At 40.2% G+C, this 20,348-nt stretch overlaps 1 protein-coding gene across 1 annotated transcript in view; it reads left to right on the top strand.

Annotated features, from left to right (window-relative positions):
• The window catches only part of CFAP58 (cilia and flagella associated protein 58), a 101,149-nt gene that overhangs the window by 27,760 nt on the left and 53,041 nt on the right, over positions 1 to 20,348 (top strand). Inside the window, exons 10-15 of the mRNA XM_014844757.3 lie at positions 6,947 to 7,108; positions 7,766 to 7,912; positions 13,710 to 13,850; positions 14,584 to 14,807; positions 17,227 to 17,338; positions 19,405 to 19,509. Of these exons, the coding sequence (XP_014700243.1) occupies positions 6,947 to 7,108; positions 7,766 to 7,912; positions 13,710 to 13,850; positions 14,584 to 14,807; positions 17,227 to 17,338; positions 19,405 to 19,509 (891 nt within the window). The remainder of the gene's footprint in view (positions 1 to 6,946; positions 7,109 to 7,765; positions 7,913 to 13,709; positions 13,851 to 14,583; positions 14,808 to 17,226; positions 17,339 to 19,404; positions 19,510 to 20,348) is intronic.

The following is a 20,348-nucleotide window of genomic DNA, read 5'->3' as shown; positions in this document are numbered from 1 at the left end:
GAACAGACCTGATGTTGTGGAGAATGGACCCAGAGGAGTGTAAACTTGGAATTCTCTTAGAATGCAGAAGAAAAAAATTAAAGATAAAAGTTATCAAAGAGGAGATAAGAGATAAGAAGGACAGGGAAGAGAAACCAGCCTACAGACAGTTGGTCTCTGAGGGTGGAGCTGAGCCGCAAATCAAAGACATAATGGGAAGATGTTTTCTGAAGATGAAAGAATTGTGCATGTGGACTGACCGTGTTCCAGGCAAAGTCAGTGACAGGAGACTCTCATATATGACTCGCTCTGAAAGAAAGATTGTGTGTGTGTGTGTGTGTGTATTGTTTTACCTACAATGATGAAGAAAAGTACTCTGTGAGAATTAGGCAAGAAGAAGAAGCAGAAGCCTAGTTGCTTTTTTTTTTTTTAAGAGGAACAAAAGTAGAAGGAAATATACCAATATATTATAGTGGTTTTCTCTGAGTGGTAGAGATACAAATTGTTTTCATTTCCTCCTTTTGTGCTTTTTGTATTTTTCAAATCTTCTAAAGCAAATATGTATTACTTTAGTATCCTGATTAAAAAAATAAAGAAAAAATATTAATAAAACCTTGCCCTTCCTTCAAGGGCCAAATAAAAGTCCACTTTTCCCAAGGACATTTATTAAAAGTGATCCCTAACCCTCTCTGCTTGGTTCCGTTCTCTGAAAGTTGAGAAAATCCTGTGTTAACTTACTGTTATTTGCACGTCTGCCTCATTCTACTCACGAGCTCCTTGAGGGCAGGTCTTATTCAATCTTCAGCTCTTTGTATTACTTATTTCCTAAATAGGTCTTCAAATATTTTTTGAAAGAATGAATGGAAAGCACACTAGACAATTGGATTAGGTAGAAAAAGACTTACTTTTAGGTATCTATATTAAATTCTTCTTCAATAACATATTTATGGCTAGGGTGTGCCCTCCCTTTAAATTCATTTGAAACTTGTTGCCATAACGGACAATCTTACCTAAATTATCCTTGGCCAGTTTAGCTGTGAGTGACTTGTGGCATGGTCTCTTTTTCCTTCTGGGAAGCAAGAACATTCAACATTTGCCTTTTGATTCTTTCTGTTTAGAGAAAGAAAGGTGAAATCTAAGATACCACAAGCCCTACAGTACATTTTAATTTACCTTGGCATTTGCAAGTGAGAAAAAAAGAGGATCCCCTTCTGTGCCAGAATTGGATGGCTCAGAATCCCAAACCTTTTGTTTTGTGTTTGTCTCAGTCAACACTTGCCATAATAATGCTGCATAATACACAGCCAGAAAATCTCACTGGCTTGCAAAAATAAGCGCTTATTTCTCACTCACACACCCGCAGTTGACTGGAGGTCAGCTGATCTAGGCTGTGCCTGGCTCAGGGCTGTGAGGTGGATCCAGTTCTGCTCTACTTGTTTCTCATCCTCCATGATGGGTGTTATTCTCACAGAGAAAGGAAGGGGTGCGAAGGGCAAACCCAACCGCACAAGCACTTTCATGATTCTCTGCTTGCCTAACGTTCTCTGACGTCCCATTGGCTATAGCAAGTCACATGTCCAAGCCCGACCTCAACAGCAAGGGGAAATAGGCTCCTCCCACGAGGTGCTGGGGACGCTGGGAGAGAGGGAATATTTCTTGAGCCATAGGCTAGTCTTTTACAGGGTTTCAGCATTTTTTAATCCTCATGGTTTTTCTTCTGCTGCGCTCTAAATTTTACTATTCAGATAAATTGAGAGGTGCCAGGAATGGCATTATAAATTGTGGTTCACCATATTTTCTCTTTTCTGAAGTTTTACTAATTTTAGGTAAAACCGTTTCTAGTTAATTATTAAATCTGAGCAACATTTTGCATGTTCCACACTTGGCTCATTTTAGGACCCCTACTTTTTCATTCTAAACATTAAACTTATGGCTGTCGCCTCTCAGACATTTTATATGCCAAAAAGCATTTGTTCACAGTGGATCTTTGCCTGGAAGTTGCTAAGCTCTCTGCTTCTTTGCCTATAACAGTGTGAAGCAAAGCTCTTCTAGACAGAGGTTCCAAGAAATGAGTAATAATGTGCTTTCAAGGGCTTAGAAATAAGTGAGGAAAGCAATAGTTGATCAAAGAAATATTCTCTGAATAGGTATCTTCACAATGAAGTAAAGCTCCTGTTTCTTAGATATTAATTTGAAGTTTTATCCAGAGCATCCTTACTAGGGTAGAACCCTAGAGAGGGGCTTCAAGGGGACATATACAAATTATAAGCATTTTGTGTTATAATAACAGAAGTGTACTGTAGACCACTATTTTCTTGTAGAACAGAATTTGTTCCATAGAAAAATCAAATTGATTTGTTGAGTACTCATATTATATAATATGATATACCTATCATGATAATCTATTAACGTTTATTAAATGATGAAATTACTATATGCTAGGTACTTACATGATGGCACAAATATATATTTTTCTTAAATCCTCATAATAACCCTCTGAGTTAGATATCATTACATCCCTCATTTTATAATATAATGTAATATGTTATTAAACAACAGATAGAAACATAGATATGCCTCCCTAAATTTAACATAGAGGATAAAATAAGAAAGCAGGAAAAACAGAGAAGACTTAAAATTTCACAAGCCTGGGTACATAGGTGTTTTTGTTGTTGTTGCTGTTTCCAGAAAGTGAGTTTCTCGGTTACCGTATGAAGGTAAAGGCACTGTCAGCATTCAAACCATTGACATTGAGTCAAAAGAACTTAGTTGAGAGGTTTATTGTACTAATATTTCATCAAATGCCAGTTAAGGGGTTTCCAATTCAGTGACCTACTTTCTGATCCTGCCCCAGTCTATATGATGTTTTGACTATGCTGCAGATCTCCAGCATGCGTTATTGATTTCCATCTCATTCTTATCTCTATTGGCAGGTTGTTTTAACAGGAAAATGAAAGGCAGGAGTAGGTTATAGACTGGGCCTGTGCCCTCAGAGTGCAACGTAAGCGTTTTCTGGGCTCCTCTGAAGCGGGCCTCCAAATGCTAGCAGCTCCAACTCTCTGGCTGTAATAAAACTTCCTGTATTTGAGTGTGATTTATCTCAGGAGTTGGTTTGAGGTATCTAAAGGGTAATCAATTAGTTAAGCTCCAGCCTCACATTCTCTGATATACTATTTTTAGCAGGGGACATTTTGCTGATGAGAAGTTTCACTCCTACTTAACACCCCACACATTCTAGGAATTTTCAGGATTGGAATTTCTATGTGACATTAGTTTGAATGATTTCCATCAAAACAAATTCTGAGTCCCAACACTTAGAACTAAATTGCTTTGTAAATTGTCTTTTCCTTTAGTTTTAATACTTTTTTTCTCATTGTCATTTAACTGAAATACCTTTGATGTTTTTGGTATCCTGATGGGTTCTTGATTACTCCCAGCTTCAAGAATCTGGAAGCAAGTTTATGATTTTGTGCACGGTTGTGTGCAGAAAGATGGACCCTGCCAGTTGGATGTCCAAAAAAGAAATGCCTTTGGCTGCATCCTTTCTCTGGAGCATTATTCTGCCTGTGCAAAGGATTATTCTCGTTATAACATCTCTCCAAGTGATTGAACAAGCAATTTTTTTCTTTTCTCTGATGTGCTGCTTGATAGTCTGAATGTGGATGTTGCTGTTCAGAGTATTTTCAATCCATTTGTTTCACTGACCCCCAAAGAAGGTGACGTCATGGCTAAATTTGAAAGGCTAAATTTTAGGCTAAGATAGTGCCATTCTTTTTTTAAAAAAAACAAGCAAATACAGTGGCCAGCCCGGTGGCATAGTGGTTAAGTTCACACTCTGCTTCGGTGGCCCGGGGTTCACCGGTTCGGATCCTGGGCGCAGACCTACACACCGCTTGTCAAGCCATGCTGTGGCGGCATCACACTTAGAAGAACTAGAAGGACTTAGAACTAGCATATACAACTATGTGCTGGGGCTTTGGGGAGGAAAGAAAAAGAGGAAGATTGGCAGCAGATGTTAGCTCAGGGCCAATCTTCCTCACCAAAAAGCATACCTTTAAAAACAAAAACAAAAGCAAAAACAAATCAAGCAAATAACAGATCCAGTAATGGATACTTTATTTAGGTTTCACATTTATTCCTAACCTATGTATTTTAGTTACCAGTGGTGGTATCTTAAAAAGTGCCTGTTACACATTTTTAAGGATTCTAAAGATATAAATCAAAGAAATGATAGAAGAAGGAACAGGATTTCTTTTCATTTCAGATCTATCCACATGCCTCTTTCGCAGACCTCCTGTCTCAGATTTTCTAACTTTGTTCTTTCCAGGCCCCCAACTGAACATCCAAACCATTTACCACCGAGTCTGTATATATTCCTACCTTGGGCCTTGTATGCATTCCTTCATTATCCATTTCATGGGGAGTCGCTCACTAGAGGGGAACTTGAGGGTAGGGCATGCGTCTTATTCTTTACGTCACTGGTGCTTTTCCAGTGCCTGCCAGAGATAGGTCCTCAACACATGTTTACAGAGTGAATGAATAAATGGGTGAGGGAATGAATGAGTGAACCGAAAGATACTCTGTTCACTTTGTGAAACTAGCAGAAACCTTGATATTAAAATAGAACCAAAAAGAAAGCTATAGACGTAGAGCTCTTATGAATATGTATGCAGAATCCTAAATGAAATTCTGGCAAACCAAATTCAACACAACATTAAAAGAATCATCCAGTATGACCAAGGAGGGTTTCTTTTGAAACTGGAAGGATAGTTTTCAATTAAGAAAACTGTTACTGGCAGTATGGAGACATGAAGTGCTACAGCCATTTTGGAAAGCAATCCAATATTATCTATTGAAGTTAAAAATATATACGTTTTTTTGAGGCAGATACTCCGCTCCTGGGAATCCATCCCATAGAAGTAAAACTCAGGTGCGTGAGGACATGTCTACAAAAATGTTTGTTGCAGCCTGGTTCAGAGTGGCAAAAAAGTGGACACCAAGTTAGTGCCTGTCAGAGGGGAAGAGCAGAGGATATGATGGCACGCCCACACTGTAGGTTGTTATACCATCTTTAAAGAGAATGGGTTAGAGCTACCTCACATGATCCCCACGAAGTGTTAGTGAGTGATAAAAAGCAAGGAGCATAAAACCATTTTTCCGTGTTTTCCAAAAAACAAAACCCGAGAAAGCAAAATAAAAGAAAACAAACAAATCTCTGTATCGACATATTTCCTAGTTCAATAGCTATGAATGATATGACTTCTTTTGACTTCTGTTTCCTTCTTTGTAAAATTGAGGGAGTAATAACACACATCTCATAGGATTTTTGTGAGGATTAAATGAGTTACACGTGTAAAATGCCTTGTACATAGAAAGTACTGGAGAAATATTAGTGATTATTATGATGATGATGTTAGTAGACCTTAATAGAATATGCAGAATTCAAAGAAAAATATGAAAGAACTCATACTAGATTGTTAACCTGGTTACTTTATGTGTTGTTGAGGGGCTGATGTGGGTTGAAGGGAGATGGAAAGTCCAAGTAAATAAGGAAGAGAAAATAAATGTATATTTCACATTTATGCATTTATTTACAATTATGGTATGTGGGACTATGTATAAAGAAATAAAATTAAAATACTTGTAAAAGGAAACTTTAATTACTAATTATATCAAATCGATAGACCCACGAAGAAAAAATAGTACAAAATAATACATGCTGAAAAGGCATTTACTAAAATTTAATCCTGTCCTTCCTTAAATATAAGTCTAAGAAAACCTTGAGAGGTGTTTATTTAAAGATATAAAGGATAAATATATTAAACACCAGCCATCATTAACTCTGATGGGAAAACATTAGAACAAGGTTTCTCCAAGTGTACTTTCCAGAATACTAATTCTGCAAGGAGAATAAAAGGATTCTGTAGGGCAACGTTTGGGAATGTGTTGCTTACGGGTAGCCCGCACCTGGGTCACAGTGAGTATCACCAGGGTAAAGGTCTCAGTACTTTTTGACCTTTAGGTTCTAGGGAAAATGCCTCTTCTTCAGGGAACATTCCATGGCCCTGTTACTTCAAGTACATCCACTTCCTTCCATTCTCTGTCACATTGCTCTGTTTATTTCCTTCAATTGTAACCATTAATTAAGAGAACCCCGCTGAAATCTTAAGAAATTTCTCCTTACGTGTTCTAGCTGTTGTTTAGACCATAGTCCCATTGATCTAATCAGACTTCCTTGATAAAATTTGTCTTGTTAAGGAATTTCCGTGGCCATTGCAGCTCAGAGGCGTGTTTACGTGATTTCTCCTGTATGGATTGCTTGTTGAGAGGTCTTGGCCCACGGTGGAATTTCGTGCCTTGGTTTTTCGTACTTGCTAAAAGGAGGCAGTTATTCTTGCATCTCATCTTTCCCGGAAGTGTTTTGTGCACAATAGAATGCATTTTTATGAAGTCCTTTGAGTTTCCCTCATGGAGTGAGTTTGACATTGGCAACATAGCATTATGATCGCTATCAATGTTCAAAGGCCACTTTTCTTTCTTGTGGTTAACTTGATAAAGTCGCGAGTGTGACCAAACGGCTAAGCTGTCTCTTATCTTTCTTAGCGCTCAGTGTCAAGATCTGTTTAAGCCTGTGCCTTTTTTTTCTCCTTTTTTGGTGAGTGGGGTGGTCAGGAGAGGTTTTTAGAATTGAAAGAATTTCTTTCTTTTTTTTCTTTCTTGTGATCACAAAATAACTGTGCTAAGCCTTTGTGCTTGAACAGAACTCAGGTACAGATAGAATTGTACGTTGGCCCCTAATCAGCGAGGCTGAATTCCTGTGCTGTTGCACAGTGATTATAGTCACAGTCAGATTTCCTGATTGCTAGCATTTCTACTAGCTACCCTTAGATAAGAATCTCTGTCTGTCCTGAACTGAAAACCACAGGTGGGCTATTTAACCACCTTCGTATCCTTCTTTCTCCTCCAGGTCCTCCTGAACATGGAAGACATAAAAGTCCGTGAAATGCAGATTTTTGACTACAGGAAAAAAATCGCCGAATCGGAGACTAAATTAAAACAGCAACAGAACCTGTATGAAGCTGTCAGGTCAGACAGGAATCTGTACAGCAAAAATCTGGTTGAGGCTCAGGTAAAGAATATATTTACGTCTTTCCATTGTGATTCCTCCCCATCCTGGGTTAAAAGCAGCTTCTGTTATCCTAATGGCAGAATTTAGAATAGATCAAGAAAGAAATCACATGGACTTCACCTGAAAGAGAAGATCAATTTATACGGAACTATCAGAGTGTTTGAAATGGAAATGGCACAACTTGATAGGATGTGAAGATCGTGGTGCTGCTTTTGATTATTATGTAGAATTGCCATTCTCCTGTTTCTGATTTTTAAAACTGCTAATAGTTACCATGACTCAGAGGGGAGCAGCATACTCTTGTCATTTAATTGCAGAGCTTTGCTTTGTAACCTTTTAGTTGGAATATTTGTCACAACAAATTCCTCCCTTGTGAAATGAGGGATAACGTGTGTGTGTGTGTGCTTGTGCATGTACACGGCATATTCATTATGCGTACTTTGTGTGTCTCTCCTGAGAATATTTTGAGAGTTAATGCTCTAAGGTACTTTGAGGTTGATGGGCACAAGATACAAAGGAATAGCCCAGTTGTAATTGGTCTGGAGACCACCGTTTTGAGAGAGTCTCTCAAAAGTTCTTGACTGTGTATCGAACTTCCATAGGTATGGTGATTTCTATTGAATTCACTTTCAAACATTTCTCCTTTCATTTTGTTAGGATGAAGTGACAGAAATGAAGAGAAAATTAAAGATTATGACCCATCAGGTAGATCAGCTGAAAGAAGAAATCTCTGCCAAAGAGTCGGCACTTGTGAAGCTACATCTGGAACAGCAGCGCATAGAAAAGGAGAAGGAAACCTTGAAGGTACAGATCTTACGAGAAAAGCGAGGGACCAGCAGTCTATCTATTCCACCCACTTGAGGCAGGCTCCACCCTCACTGAAGGCAGCAAGGGGCAGGGAGAACACAAGACACGGGGACAATGAGCTCTGGCCCCTCTGGGTCACTTCCTTATGAGGAATGCTCCCAGGTGGAACGGAGAGGAGGCCTGGAGATGCACAAGCACTGAGTTCTCCTGTGTCGGCTAACATCACATCAGCGGAAGAGGAGCTGGCAGGTCGGCAGTGCCCCACAAGTCCTGGAGCTTGCAGGCTCACTACAGTCTCTTTTAATTCACAACCCACGTCCAGCCCCTGTGCCCACACCCAACCTTCCCAGACTCCTCCCGGGGCCTTCCATAAGGGAATGCTGGCAAGACTCTTTGTCTCTCTGTCCTAATCATTGTTTATGTCACATGCACATGTCTTTTCTGCCTACAGTATCATTAACCACTATGTGTCAAGCCTTGTCCTCACTTGATTTGCCCTCAACGGGGTTCCTAGTTCACCTTATCTCTGTGGGTCTGAGAAATTTGCAGCCACTCCTCCGGGGAACCCCCTCTGTCTTCACCTATATTAGTATGACATAGCCTTTTAAATTTACTAATTTAGAACATTCTGTGTCTACTGATATAAAGACTCTGTCCAATAGTACATACCAAATAATTATATCATTTCAAATCGTCAAACCAGATATGTCTTACTGTACACATTCACTAAACCAAATGTATTTTCTTCTTCCCGTCCAATTGAATAGATTTCCCTTCTAATCCATTTGACCAAAGAATTAAAAAAGGAACTTCTAAGAGAATGATGCCACTTTTATTTTGAAAATATATATACAGAATAGACATGGTTGTTTATGAGCCACTTGCAGGGGCTAACCACAACAAATGAGAGCCTGGGGACCTTGGTTTCTGCACATTTTAGCTTTCAAAGATAGTTCCTATCTTGAAAATGTGTATCTAGTGTTGAACAGAGTTAATGCCATATTTCCTTGATTCCAAGATGCCCTAGGTTGAAATGTGCACTCTCAGTACTGGGTGTTATCAACTTAATGATAGGTCTTCATGGAAATAGAACTACTGTATTAAATTAACTTACAGCACATTGAGTTTGAGAAAGATTAAAACGTAACAAAGCTTCCTTTACAAAAAAGATATGGCAATTAATGTATTTACCTGTCTGAGAATTTCATCTTCCCACTCCAGCTTATGACAGAAAATTCTGCATTAAAATTTATGTACCTATAAAGAAACATAATTATATTTTCTAAAATTTGAAAATATGCTACATCTTTGTCCTTATTCTCATTGTTTGTAGCATAGTTTTGTAGAACTAGCTTGTTCCACCCTGCAACGTGAAGTGGGATGGGGTTTATTTATCACTGAGTGAATTAGAAGAATCTTACTATAAACATTGCTTCACGCATGAGCCTCGAGGACCCATGTTAGCAAGGCTTCAGTGTAATTCGATATGGTACATCATCTCTCCTTTTAGAGGATGACATTGATCCTCATCTCTTACTTTCTCAGGTAATGCTCTAGTCAAAAAATTAATTATTACCCCATAATGGGGTCCAAGATGGAAGTAACTGCCTTCTACAAAACCTTGCTTTAGAATAAGCAATGTCCTATGCAAAAGAGCAATTATTCCTAATTCTTTAGAGTTCACTGTGGCTCATTTTTGTTTCACTTATGCCCTCCATCATCAGCTATCTCTCTATATAAGCTCCAAAGAGTCATCATAGTAAAGTAAAATAAAGGGCAATGGGGCCCTGTTTTTTGGTCCTGGGCCAGCAGAGTTGGCAGCTGGTGGACATAAAAGATGATTAAAGGGCTTCTGCTCTGGACAGTCTGCCCCAAATGGGGAATCCTAGGTCTGGATAGCTTTGGGTCATCAATTATAGGAAGATGATTGCTTTGGACTTGCTGTGAAACTAGGATGCCTTTTCCCCCAGCATTTCGTATTAAGGCAAGAATGAGGAACAGAGAAAGGATGCCAGCTTGATTTCTTATTTGAGGTTATCCAAGGGTAACTTGCACTGGTGCTTCGACTGGATAATTTTGGCCTATCATTATGCCCATTGACATTCTTTAGAAAAATATGGCAGCTCAAATGTTGAGTTTCAGCCTCTTGACTTTTTTAGCCTCAAATTTGAATCACATTCCATGGAGGTCTGTGTATTTCATGCATCTGAAGTTTGCAAACCAAAACTCTGGAGGAAAGTGCAGATCCTAGTATCTTTGCTCCAAGAGACATTTAGATTATTATTATGAGTTCTACAAAGATTTGTGGGTACGTCATCCCTCCTGGAAGAGGGATTCCCTAGCCTGTTTGGGAGACGGCGAGATGTCTTTTGAAAGGACAACTCAATTTGCTACTTCTCCAAGCCAGCAGACAAACAGTTGTTCATAATGGATCATCCCCATCCTCATTCATCCCCCTCAAAAGAAAAATCTTGCTCCCTCCATGTTTCTTTTCTTTTCCGGTTGCTACCATGCTCTGCTGACTCCTCAGGATTCTAAACATTGTCAGCACGTTGCGGTTATGACAGAATGTCAATAGTTCTCTGTAGATGTTGCTGCATCTGCGTTCATCTGCCCGTCCTGTCCAAGTCTTGTTTCATTAGCGCTGAAGGAGCCATCTCATTTGGAGCGTCTGCCTTCCAGTCCTAACAGTTCTGTCTCATCACCTCCCAATCATCCCACATGAGTCTGACAGCACTTTGATTTTAGGTGAATAATTCAGTAGCCAATTCTCTGTATCCAGAGCTCAGCGTCACATTAGTGACTGGCTTCAGAGCTCTATATCCTTTTACTTAGTTGGCTTTCTAGAATGACATGGATGGGAACTGTCAGGGAGAGATAGAGAGAGAGATGAGATAGAGAGGGAGAGAGAGAGAGAACCTAGTTATTCTTGTGGCTGGAAGGCTTCAGGTAGTCCTGTTGGTTTTGCTAGATGTAAACAGATGGCTTTGGTGAAACCCCATGAATGTCAGGATCATGTGTGAACAGGTGAAACTTCCAGAAGTGTGGCTATTGAGATATGATTTATGCTTGCAGCCAAATTAGATGATAACCATAAACATCTACGACAAAACTGTATAATTGTGGAGGCAGTGACTAAAGAATGCGTCCTGCCATCGTATTACAACTTCATACCGCCAGGAACACTTCGAGAGATGCCCATCCCTCAGGCCCCACCTAGAACACTGCTTGATGGGCTTTTGGGTGCACAGCAGTTGTTACCATCTATCCTGGGTGAGACAGCTCAGGTTTATAGCTGCTAAATGCATTAGACCCAAGGTATTTTGTTGATATTAACATTTGCTGCCAATGTCTAATGCCACATCTTGTTTACAGCCCATAAATTTATGACATAAGGAGACCACTCAGAATTTTGATATATTATGGAAAAAACACCCAGCAATGCCAAACGCACGAATGGTTTTACATTTCCGACAGATGCTTTTACACACCGTTGGTTGCATTTTAATATAACAGGGGTTTCATTTTGTTCTGCTGCTGGATTCTGATCAGCTCTTGGCACTTAGGAACAGGGACGTGAATGTTGCACATCTGGGAAAATAAAAGTTTTATTAAAGAAAGCATGAGCTAAACAGATATTTTATTGCTGTCTTCACTGTCACCTTAAATGATTATAGAATTAGAAAGGCTGGTTCTTTGCTCTCTTTCCTAACAGGCAATCCCCCAAAGTAGTAAATATGAGACTAGATCTTTCCTCATTAACTATTTCCTTTTGCTTTTTCCTGGACAAAAATATATTTTACGAATGAACAAACAAAATGCCATAAAAGAAACCCTTGGTTTTTGGTAGCTGGCTGCATTTAGTGTGTGACATTACATGTCTGTTACTAGGTGTATAGTGTCTTCTACTGTTTGGGTAAGTTGGAGGTATAGAATTAATGACTCGTGCTCCTCATGGAACAGAGGCACACTCTGACCCTGAGTTGGGTTATTTCATAGGCACTTGTGAATACGGGGTTTTCTATCATTCCAGTGACATTTCTGGGTGGGTGAAGGTGGCAGTTCCAATAATTCCTTGAAGGAAAAAATTAGTACTTTTTCACTGTCCTTTCCCACCTAGAAGCCACTGAAAAGTTGGAGCCTAAGTATCGTCTCGGCATCTCCCTTGCGATTCCCAGCCTGGGTGAAAGCAGAGCTCCTCCTCCTGTTTTTTCTTTTTGTGCCAACCTGGTCTATAATACCACTTGTCCCTCCTATCTGGGCATGGGACCCCTCAAAGACAGATTCTTCCCTGAATGTGATTAGCTCTGTGGCTCCCCATTGCATCCTCTCTACAGTGCATGGCATACGTGGCTCTTCCCAGGCTGGCTCAGCTATTTCACCAGCCCTGCATCCTGCTCTTCCCTACCTAACACTCTAATCCAGCCATGCTAGATGCTTTGCTGTCTGGTGAACACATCAGGTGCTTTATAGTTATCATGCCTTCCTTCTTGCAAGCCTTACGATCGAATACCCTCCCCTCCAAGACATACCCCTTCTCTTTGGAAATAGCTGTCAGCTGCCATGGCCATGGCTGGTTCTTCCCTCTAAACGCCAGGCAGAAATAAAAACTCATTCCTGTGTCTTCCCATGTCCTTTTTCACAGAGTAGATAGCATTTCCACGCTAGTGCAGTTGGCTGTATGTGTCATTTCCAATGGATGCTGAGTCCCTCAAGTCTTACTCTTCTTCTGTATTTGACTTGGAACTATTAAGTGATGACAGCAGAGGGGGCACAAGCTTCAGAATCAAAAGATCTGGGTTGGAATCTCAACTCTGCTACTTACTACCCGTGTAAACTTGGGTGAGGTAATTTGCTTTACTCTGTCTCTGTAATTGCATTTGTAAAATGGAGATAAGAGTAGTTATGCAAAATGCCCAGTATCAATGCCTGGGTTATTGTAGGTCACAAACATACTTGTGGAATTGAAGAAATGTATCCTTTGATGAGAGGAATTTTCCTTCTGAAACTTGCCAGTACATAGCACCCTTTCCCCATCACACTTATGATTTCCGTGTAACCTCATGAGCCTCAAGATCTGAGCTCTCCCAGGAAGCCTGCCTGACAACTCCAGTCCTCTGACCTCCTATCACATCAATTCACTGTTGTGTGATAGTAAAGATACTGAAACATTATTGCCTGGACTTGTTTATATTTGCATAATATGTATTTCTTATCTTCTCATCTAGATTGGAAGCATCTTAGGAATAGGATCTGTATATCTTTTTATACCATGACATCTCTTCGATCTCATCCAGATGTTTTCTAAGATAGACACTTGGTTGTTATCTTTATTAATTTAATTTTTGCTTACAACGGGCTTTATCTCTGCAGTTGATGTGCTGTTAGGACCATTATAGCAGTTGGCACATACGGAGGCTCCTCCCTTCCTCACCCCACATCCTCCTCTGCACTATTCTTTGTGAATTTTCCCCATGTTTAGCTGGTAAGAGAAGTGCTGCTGAATATCAATGCGGCCCCTGCTACCCATCTATAGAAAACCGATGGAAATCCCTCAAGGGCACAACTCATAGACTAAACATGATCTTGTTAATGTGCCTTGCTGTCTCTTTAGGGACTTGTGTGTGCGTTTGTGTGTTAATCTTGTTTTGCTTGTGAGAGTGATCAAACCGTGTTAAACAAAACTGCAGAGGAACGTGTCAGAAGCAGGGCTGTACATCCAAATCCAGACCCTGCAGTCCTAGTTTGTGCTGTTACAGAGTGAAATTTGTCTGCATCTTTCACTGTTCATTAGGCCGAGCTGCAGAAGCTGAGACAACAAGCCCTGGAGACCAAACACTTCATTGAAAAGCAGGAAGCTGAAGAGAGAAAACTCCTGCGAATCATTGCTGAGGCTGATGGGGAGAGGGTGAGACAGAAGAAGGAGTTAGACCAGGTGGGAATGTCTCCTCACCAGGCCTACAGACCCCATCAGCAGACACAACTCTTCACGAAGCCTCAGTCTTCTCCAAGCTCTTCCATTCAGTCTACTGGAAGAACAGCAGCAGAGGTCTATCTCTGTTGATTAGTTATGAATATTCATTCATTTATTCACGTCATTTACAAGCACTTATTATGTGTCAGTCACTCCTCTAGGCACTGAGGATACACTGACTGACAAGAAAATAAGGTCCCTGTCCTCAGGGAGCTTACATTCTAGTATGATATAATTGCTCATATATAGTTGCAAATAATAATTACATAATTTGTGGTTAGAAACTTAAATGCTTTGAGAGATCTGGCAGGTTAAAAAAAGAGAGAATTTGGCTAGTGTAAGACAGCAAGGAGTGGTGGAAGCTAGCCCATCATAAAGTCATTCAAATGTAATCATTTATAAAATACTGAATTGGAAAAAACCAAATCAGCAAACACTTATGGGTCAAGGATTGTTAGATTATTATTATTATGGATTATTTGTTGAACTCTTTCTTTTTCCAAAGAGACTGCAAACTCTCACGAGAGGAGTCCAGTGTTGATTGTCTAGCAGGCCATTTCCAGTGCCCCGCCCTCTGGGTGCCTAGCACATGGGGGCATTGGATAGATATTCCTTGACTGAATGAATGCTGTTGCCATGATGTAAAGTGAGACCGTTAGTCCCCTGGTGGCTATGCCCTTCCTTACCTTTCTAGGTCATCAGCGAGAGAGATATCTTGGGGTCACAGCTTGTTCGGCGCAATGATGAGTTGGCTTTGCTCTATGAGAAGATCAAGATCCAACAATCTGTGCTGAATAAAGGCGAGAGCCAGTACAACCAGAGGTTGGAGGACATGAGAATCCTTAAACTTGAGATCAAGAAGCTTCGCCGGGAAAAGGGGATTCTTGCCAGGAGTGTGGCTAATGTTGACGAACTCAGGTAATAGGAGTGGGTGAGGAGCTCTCGGAATGACTTTGTGTTCCTCTTGTTGGTCATTGAAAGTCTTCACAAGTTGTATTAAATAATTTTTTCTATGTTGAAATTATTAGCAAATAATGAGAACTTTTCCATAATTCGCAATCTGCATGGTGTCCATTCTCTGTTACAAAAAATGAACTGGTTTCCTTTCAGGGGAATATACGAGAGTGCAAAAAGATCTGAAAACTTTATTCTGGATTTTAAAAAAGAAATTTCAAGTCAAATCACAAACACAAACTAGTTACAATTCAGAAAAAAATTTCCCCCAATGAGCTCTTTGGAATGTCTTTAATAAGGCAGTAGGCAAGAGATGGAGCATCAATATTTAAATTTAATCCTGGTAACATTTGCACATCTTTTTCTTGGAATTATACACAGAATGAAAAGAGAGGAAAAATTTAATTTTATCACTATTTGAAAACTCTGTTTCCTTAGAAGGCAGCCAAATTTTACATCTCACTCCTGATTTATCTTCTGCAGCTTTCCCTTTCGCTTAGTGTGCCTTCTTCTTGCTTTAAATCTTATGTTATACAAGATCTATTTTCCCTTTGGGAAAACATCACCGTGTTTTATATAGGCAATTGCGGGAAACCTAATGAGAGGTCTGGTGTTTTCTCAGTAGCTATCCTTATTCCCCACAGACTTGTAGATGAAGAGTGTCCTTGACCACCTTGGGACAAGGACACCATTTAGATCTGCTTCTTAAATTAATTGAATTAGAAGATAGTTTGGATACTTAGATGCAGTGAATGTATTCAGGAATAGCAAGGGAAGTTGCCACTATCAAGGATGGATCAATATTTTTTTTTTAGAGTTGCTCGTATCTGAGATGATGAAAGTAATACAAATTCATTGTAGAAAATGTGGGAAATGCAGAAAAAATATAAAGAAGAGATTAGAAAATCACTCATAAGTTTACTACCCAGAGACACCACCATTGACATTTTGGAGACAAATGGATTCATTCTAAGTAGCTATTGAATGTTCTCAAAGACCATCACTAAACTTGCCAGCCATGAGTTATTTTTATTACATCCACAAAGGACCAAATTCTACCCATTCTTAGTCAACATGGCTGGTTTGAGCTATTATCTATTGATCTATTATCAACAAATAGATTTTATTTTTTCTTTTCAATGGGAAGACAACTTAATAAAGATATTGGAGGCAAGCAAGCATGAATATCAGTCACAGCGTTGCCAACTACAAGCTGTGTGACCTTTGGCAAATCACTTAACTTCTCTGAACTTTAGACGTATAGTTAAAATTAAACACAAAAACAAACATAATGTGCCTAGCAGAGTCTAGTACAAAATAAGCCATCAAGGATGGTCACTAAAACTCTTGCCCTCCTCTTCTAAGGACACTCTAGAAAATCAAAGTGTTAAAAATAGACTTTTAATTCTAAGCAGCTTGTTCTGAGCTCCGCTGAGTGAACATCATGCAGTTAATTCTAATGGTTTGTCTTGCTAATGAGGGGAAGTTGTATTATTGGTTTAAATGAAGCAATTAAGTAAAAGAGATGGCTTAGTATTAGTAATCTGCACACCCACAGCAGACGAGGATAGATAACAACATCCTTAGGCTGGTGTCACTGTGAGTGCTTGCCCCTTCTCCACCTCCCAACAGGGCGTCTCGTTGAACAGGGTGGCAGCCAGCCCACCGGGTGCTCTGGATGGCTGTGGCACGTCACCTATTAACTAGGGACTCCCACAGATTTTAGAAGTATGTTTGAACCAGTGCTAGCTCTTCAGGACTTTTTCAGCCATCTGTGGAGTTGTGGAGCATGAGATAAAATATCACTTCTAACTCAGTGTTTCTCAATCCTGGCTGCACGTTGGAATTACCAGAAGACTTTAAAACCTGTGAAACCCAAGCCGTGTGCTAGACCAATTAGAGCAGAATCCCCGTGGGGATTGGGTGCAGGCAAACGTGTGTTGGCAAAGCTCTCCAGATGGTTCCCAAGTGCAGTCAGGATCACCTGAGCCATAATATCTTGCAGTCAGGTGCCATGCCTGATGGCAGAATGCAGATTGTTCTCCTGCTGTTACTATAGAGACATTTAGAAACATTAAAAAGTATATTGAAATTCTCATAATTCACCTCCTCCCTGTTCTTTCCATATACTTCTAAATTCCTTGGGGATCCAGAGTCATGATTCTGAAGCTCTGGCGATTTTTTTAAGCTACAGCTGAAGTTGGAGCCCTGAAAGAATTGATACCGTCTGTGTCTTGCCCAGATTAGCAGGCTGGGTCAGTGTTCACAAAAGTCTCCCTAATTCTAACTTTCGTATAAAGTGTGGTGTGTATGCAACCACGTGAAGATATGGTGTTCAGATGGGTGGGGAATTCCTGTGCAAAAGAAAGTTTGTCTTGTTCAGACAGGAGCTTTTCCACATGCAGAGAGACTTCTTGAAGGAGAGGACGCGATGCCGGGCCCTGGAGGAGGAACTGGAGAACCCCATGAACGTGCACAGGTGGAGGAAGCTCGAGGTAACATCGGCAGAGCCTTCCTCCCAGCTCACATCTCTTCTACCCCCAAGGCTTCCTACGTAAAGCACAATAGGAAGTGTGATTTTATTTAGTGCTACGCAAACTGTCACCTCAAATGGAAGGCGGGGTCAGATGGAAATTGGGTTGTTCCAGAACTAGACAGTTTATGTGGGTTTTGCTTAAAGTCTTAGACACAATCTCGTTTGTCTAAAGAAGACCCAGTGAAAGCTGTGAACTGGCCTCACCAATAGACATTTATTTTTCTTGTTTGGGTAGCTTTTGGTCAACCTGTTATCCTGCGACTGCCTGTTAGTCTTGGACTGTTAATTACCTTTAGCTACATTGGCTGTCAGCATCTTCACCATCTTTCAACTGGTATTTGCATCCTTTTGTTTCCCGCAGGAAATAGGGCGTTTGTCAACTAGCCCTCCTTTTGAAGGACAAGCACTGTGTTAGTGAAACCCTTTCTCTTAGGATCTGGGGACACAGCTAAAGTCCCATTGATAGGTGATAGATAATAAACTTCCTATTTTATTTTATGACTTCCTAATAGACATTACTACCAGGACTGCAGAAAATAATTAAAGACGAGTTCTGCTTATTCAAGAAAAAGATGGCACCTTCTATACTTGTACCCGGCAATGTGGGTGCCAGAAGGGGCTTTGACTACATGAACAGTTAGGGCATTGAGAGAAAATAAGTATGTGATTTAAGAAAGAGCAGGGCAAGGGACAACATCAGCCAAGTAGGTTGTTGTTTTTCATTTTTATTTTTTCCTTTTAATGAAGAAAACACTAAGAATAATGCATGATAAACTGTTATGTAAACATGAGGCCTGAATTTTAACATCCGTTCTTGCCAAATGAATGTGTGCCACATTTGGTCCCGATGTATGGATATCAGTTGGCTGTGCTTAGTATTTCCTAGGCAAAGTCAGAGTCGATGGAATGTCTTTTGCCCCCATCTTTTGGACCCTCATTTTGGACCCTTCAAATGCCAAGAGTGGTGTCGTTTACTAAACTTATAATAATGTGGATGTGTCTGGGGAAGTGGAGCCGAAGATTTTAAATTCGTTTACTGTCACATTAGTTTATTCCATGGGTTTTCAAGCAGATCTTTAAAGTTTCCAATTCCATGTCAATTTCCATTAAAAATTAGAAAATAGAGACTCTGGGAGGCAGTAGAAAATATTTCGCTGCTGGATTAATTCAAAATGTCAGTACAGTTGAAAGTGAAGCTTTGGCTCAAAGTCTACAGGATGAATTATCAATTTCTAACTGTACATCTTGTTTGAACTGCACACAGCTAGCTGTTGAAGGCGCATCAAAACTTTATAGATTGATAACGCCATTTGAGAGGGAAATGCCGGGGTTGTATTCTGTTGCCAGTTCTTAGCGGGCATCCACGTGCTAGAGACGGTCCCCATCATCGCTGTAATGCGTCGTCTTGTTGACAGTTAGCAAAGGAGAATCCTGAGACTGAATGAATTAGGGAATCCGTCTCACTCCTACGGAGACAGAGATGATGTAGGGAAAGCCTCAGAGAATAGTAATTAAGACCCACAGGCTTTAGAACCAGGTATGAATCTGGGCTTAAATCCAGCTCTGACCCTTACCAGTGTGGGTAAATCACTTAATCCTCTGAGCCTCAGTTGTCTTATCTGTCAAAGAGCAGATAAGACACACAGTCTCATGGGGCTGTGGTGTGGCTAAAATTTGATAACGTATGAAAAGCACTTAGCATAGTGTCTGGATGGTGGCAGAGAATCAGGTATTATGCTCAGTAGCTATCATTATTGTTGTTGTTATTATTTCCTCTAGTGGGATAAACGTATTCACTTTCAATATATTTGCTAACTAGGGCCGATAGATAAAACATTAGCCAAACGTCAACCTGTTTTGATGACCATCCCATCTGTTACACTTTTTTTTTTGTTCTCATTCTCTCTGCATTGGGTCTGCAGGTTTGTGATAGATTTTCATGAAATGATAATTATTTTGCATAGGGACTCCAGTGCTTTGAAACTGATGATATCTCAGCTGCTTTATTTTGTTCCCCTTGAACAGGCCAGTGACCCCAGTACCTTTGAGCTGATACAGAAAATTCACACCCTGCAGAAGCATCTCATCAGCAAGACGGAAGAGGTGGTTGAAAAAGAGCTGCTCCTTCAGGTAGCATTTTCATTTTCTGTACTCAGTGAACAAGCATCTTTTCTTAGCAGCACCCTCTCCAGGGCTGCTGTGTAGAATTACTTATTTGGCAGCATTGCATGTCCCTTCTTTAACTGTAGGTGGCAACAGTGACTCACACACAGAGAACAAACAACCTGATTAACTGGTCTTTTATGCTGCCCTCACCCATATTTCAAGAATTCTGGAAAATTAAGTTCAAGGCTAGACCTACTGAATTGGGTAATATGAGCTTTTTTCTCTCACTGCTCTACAATTTTATTTGTCAGATTCTTTTAAGTACTTTTCTTCATGTCTTCATATAATGCGAAATGCTATGGCTTTGATTTTGAAAATAAGCTTTTACATAGAGCACAAATGATCTGTCCCCTTGAAGATTTGTGAGAGTGAAATGGAAGGAAAGATTTCTTTTTGAGGATTTTAAGCAGCGAGTTATTCTGGAGCGAGTAGGAATGGTAACTTCCTTTTAGGCCTATGTCTTTGCAAGGACCACTTGTCAGCTCCATCATCAGCAGCATCATCATCATGCCAGCTGTGCTGGTGGCTTTCCCTACCTTGTCTCAATCCCTCTACATAGTTCAGAGGGATGGGATTGTCACCCCTAATCAATGGATGAGGAAGTTGGGCTCAAGGAGTTTAGTGTGGATAAGAATGGAAGTCTGGTGTTAGATGGCCTGGGTTGGAATCTGCCTCTGCCAATTTGCAGCTGTGTGAGGTTAACTTCTCTGCACCTGAGATTCTTAATCTGTATTATGGACAATAATAGAAACTGTGCAAAGGGATGTTGTGAGGATTGAAAGAGCTTAGCATTATGCTTGGCA

The sequence above is a fragment of the Equus asinus genome, chromosome 2 (assembly GCF_041296235.1).
Source record: "Equus asinus isolate D_3611 breed Donkey chromosome 2, EquAss-T2T_v2, whole genome shotgun sequence".
In the NCBI taxonomy this organism is placed as follows: Eukaryota; Metazoa; Chordata; class Mammalia; order Perissodactyla; family Equidae; genus Equus; species Equus asinus.
The sequence above is the reverse complement of the archived record's forward strand: the minus strand, read 5'-3'. Positions and strand labels throughout refer to the sequence as shown.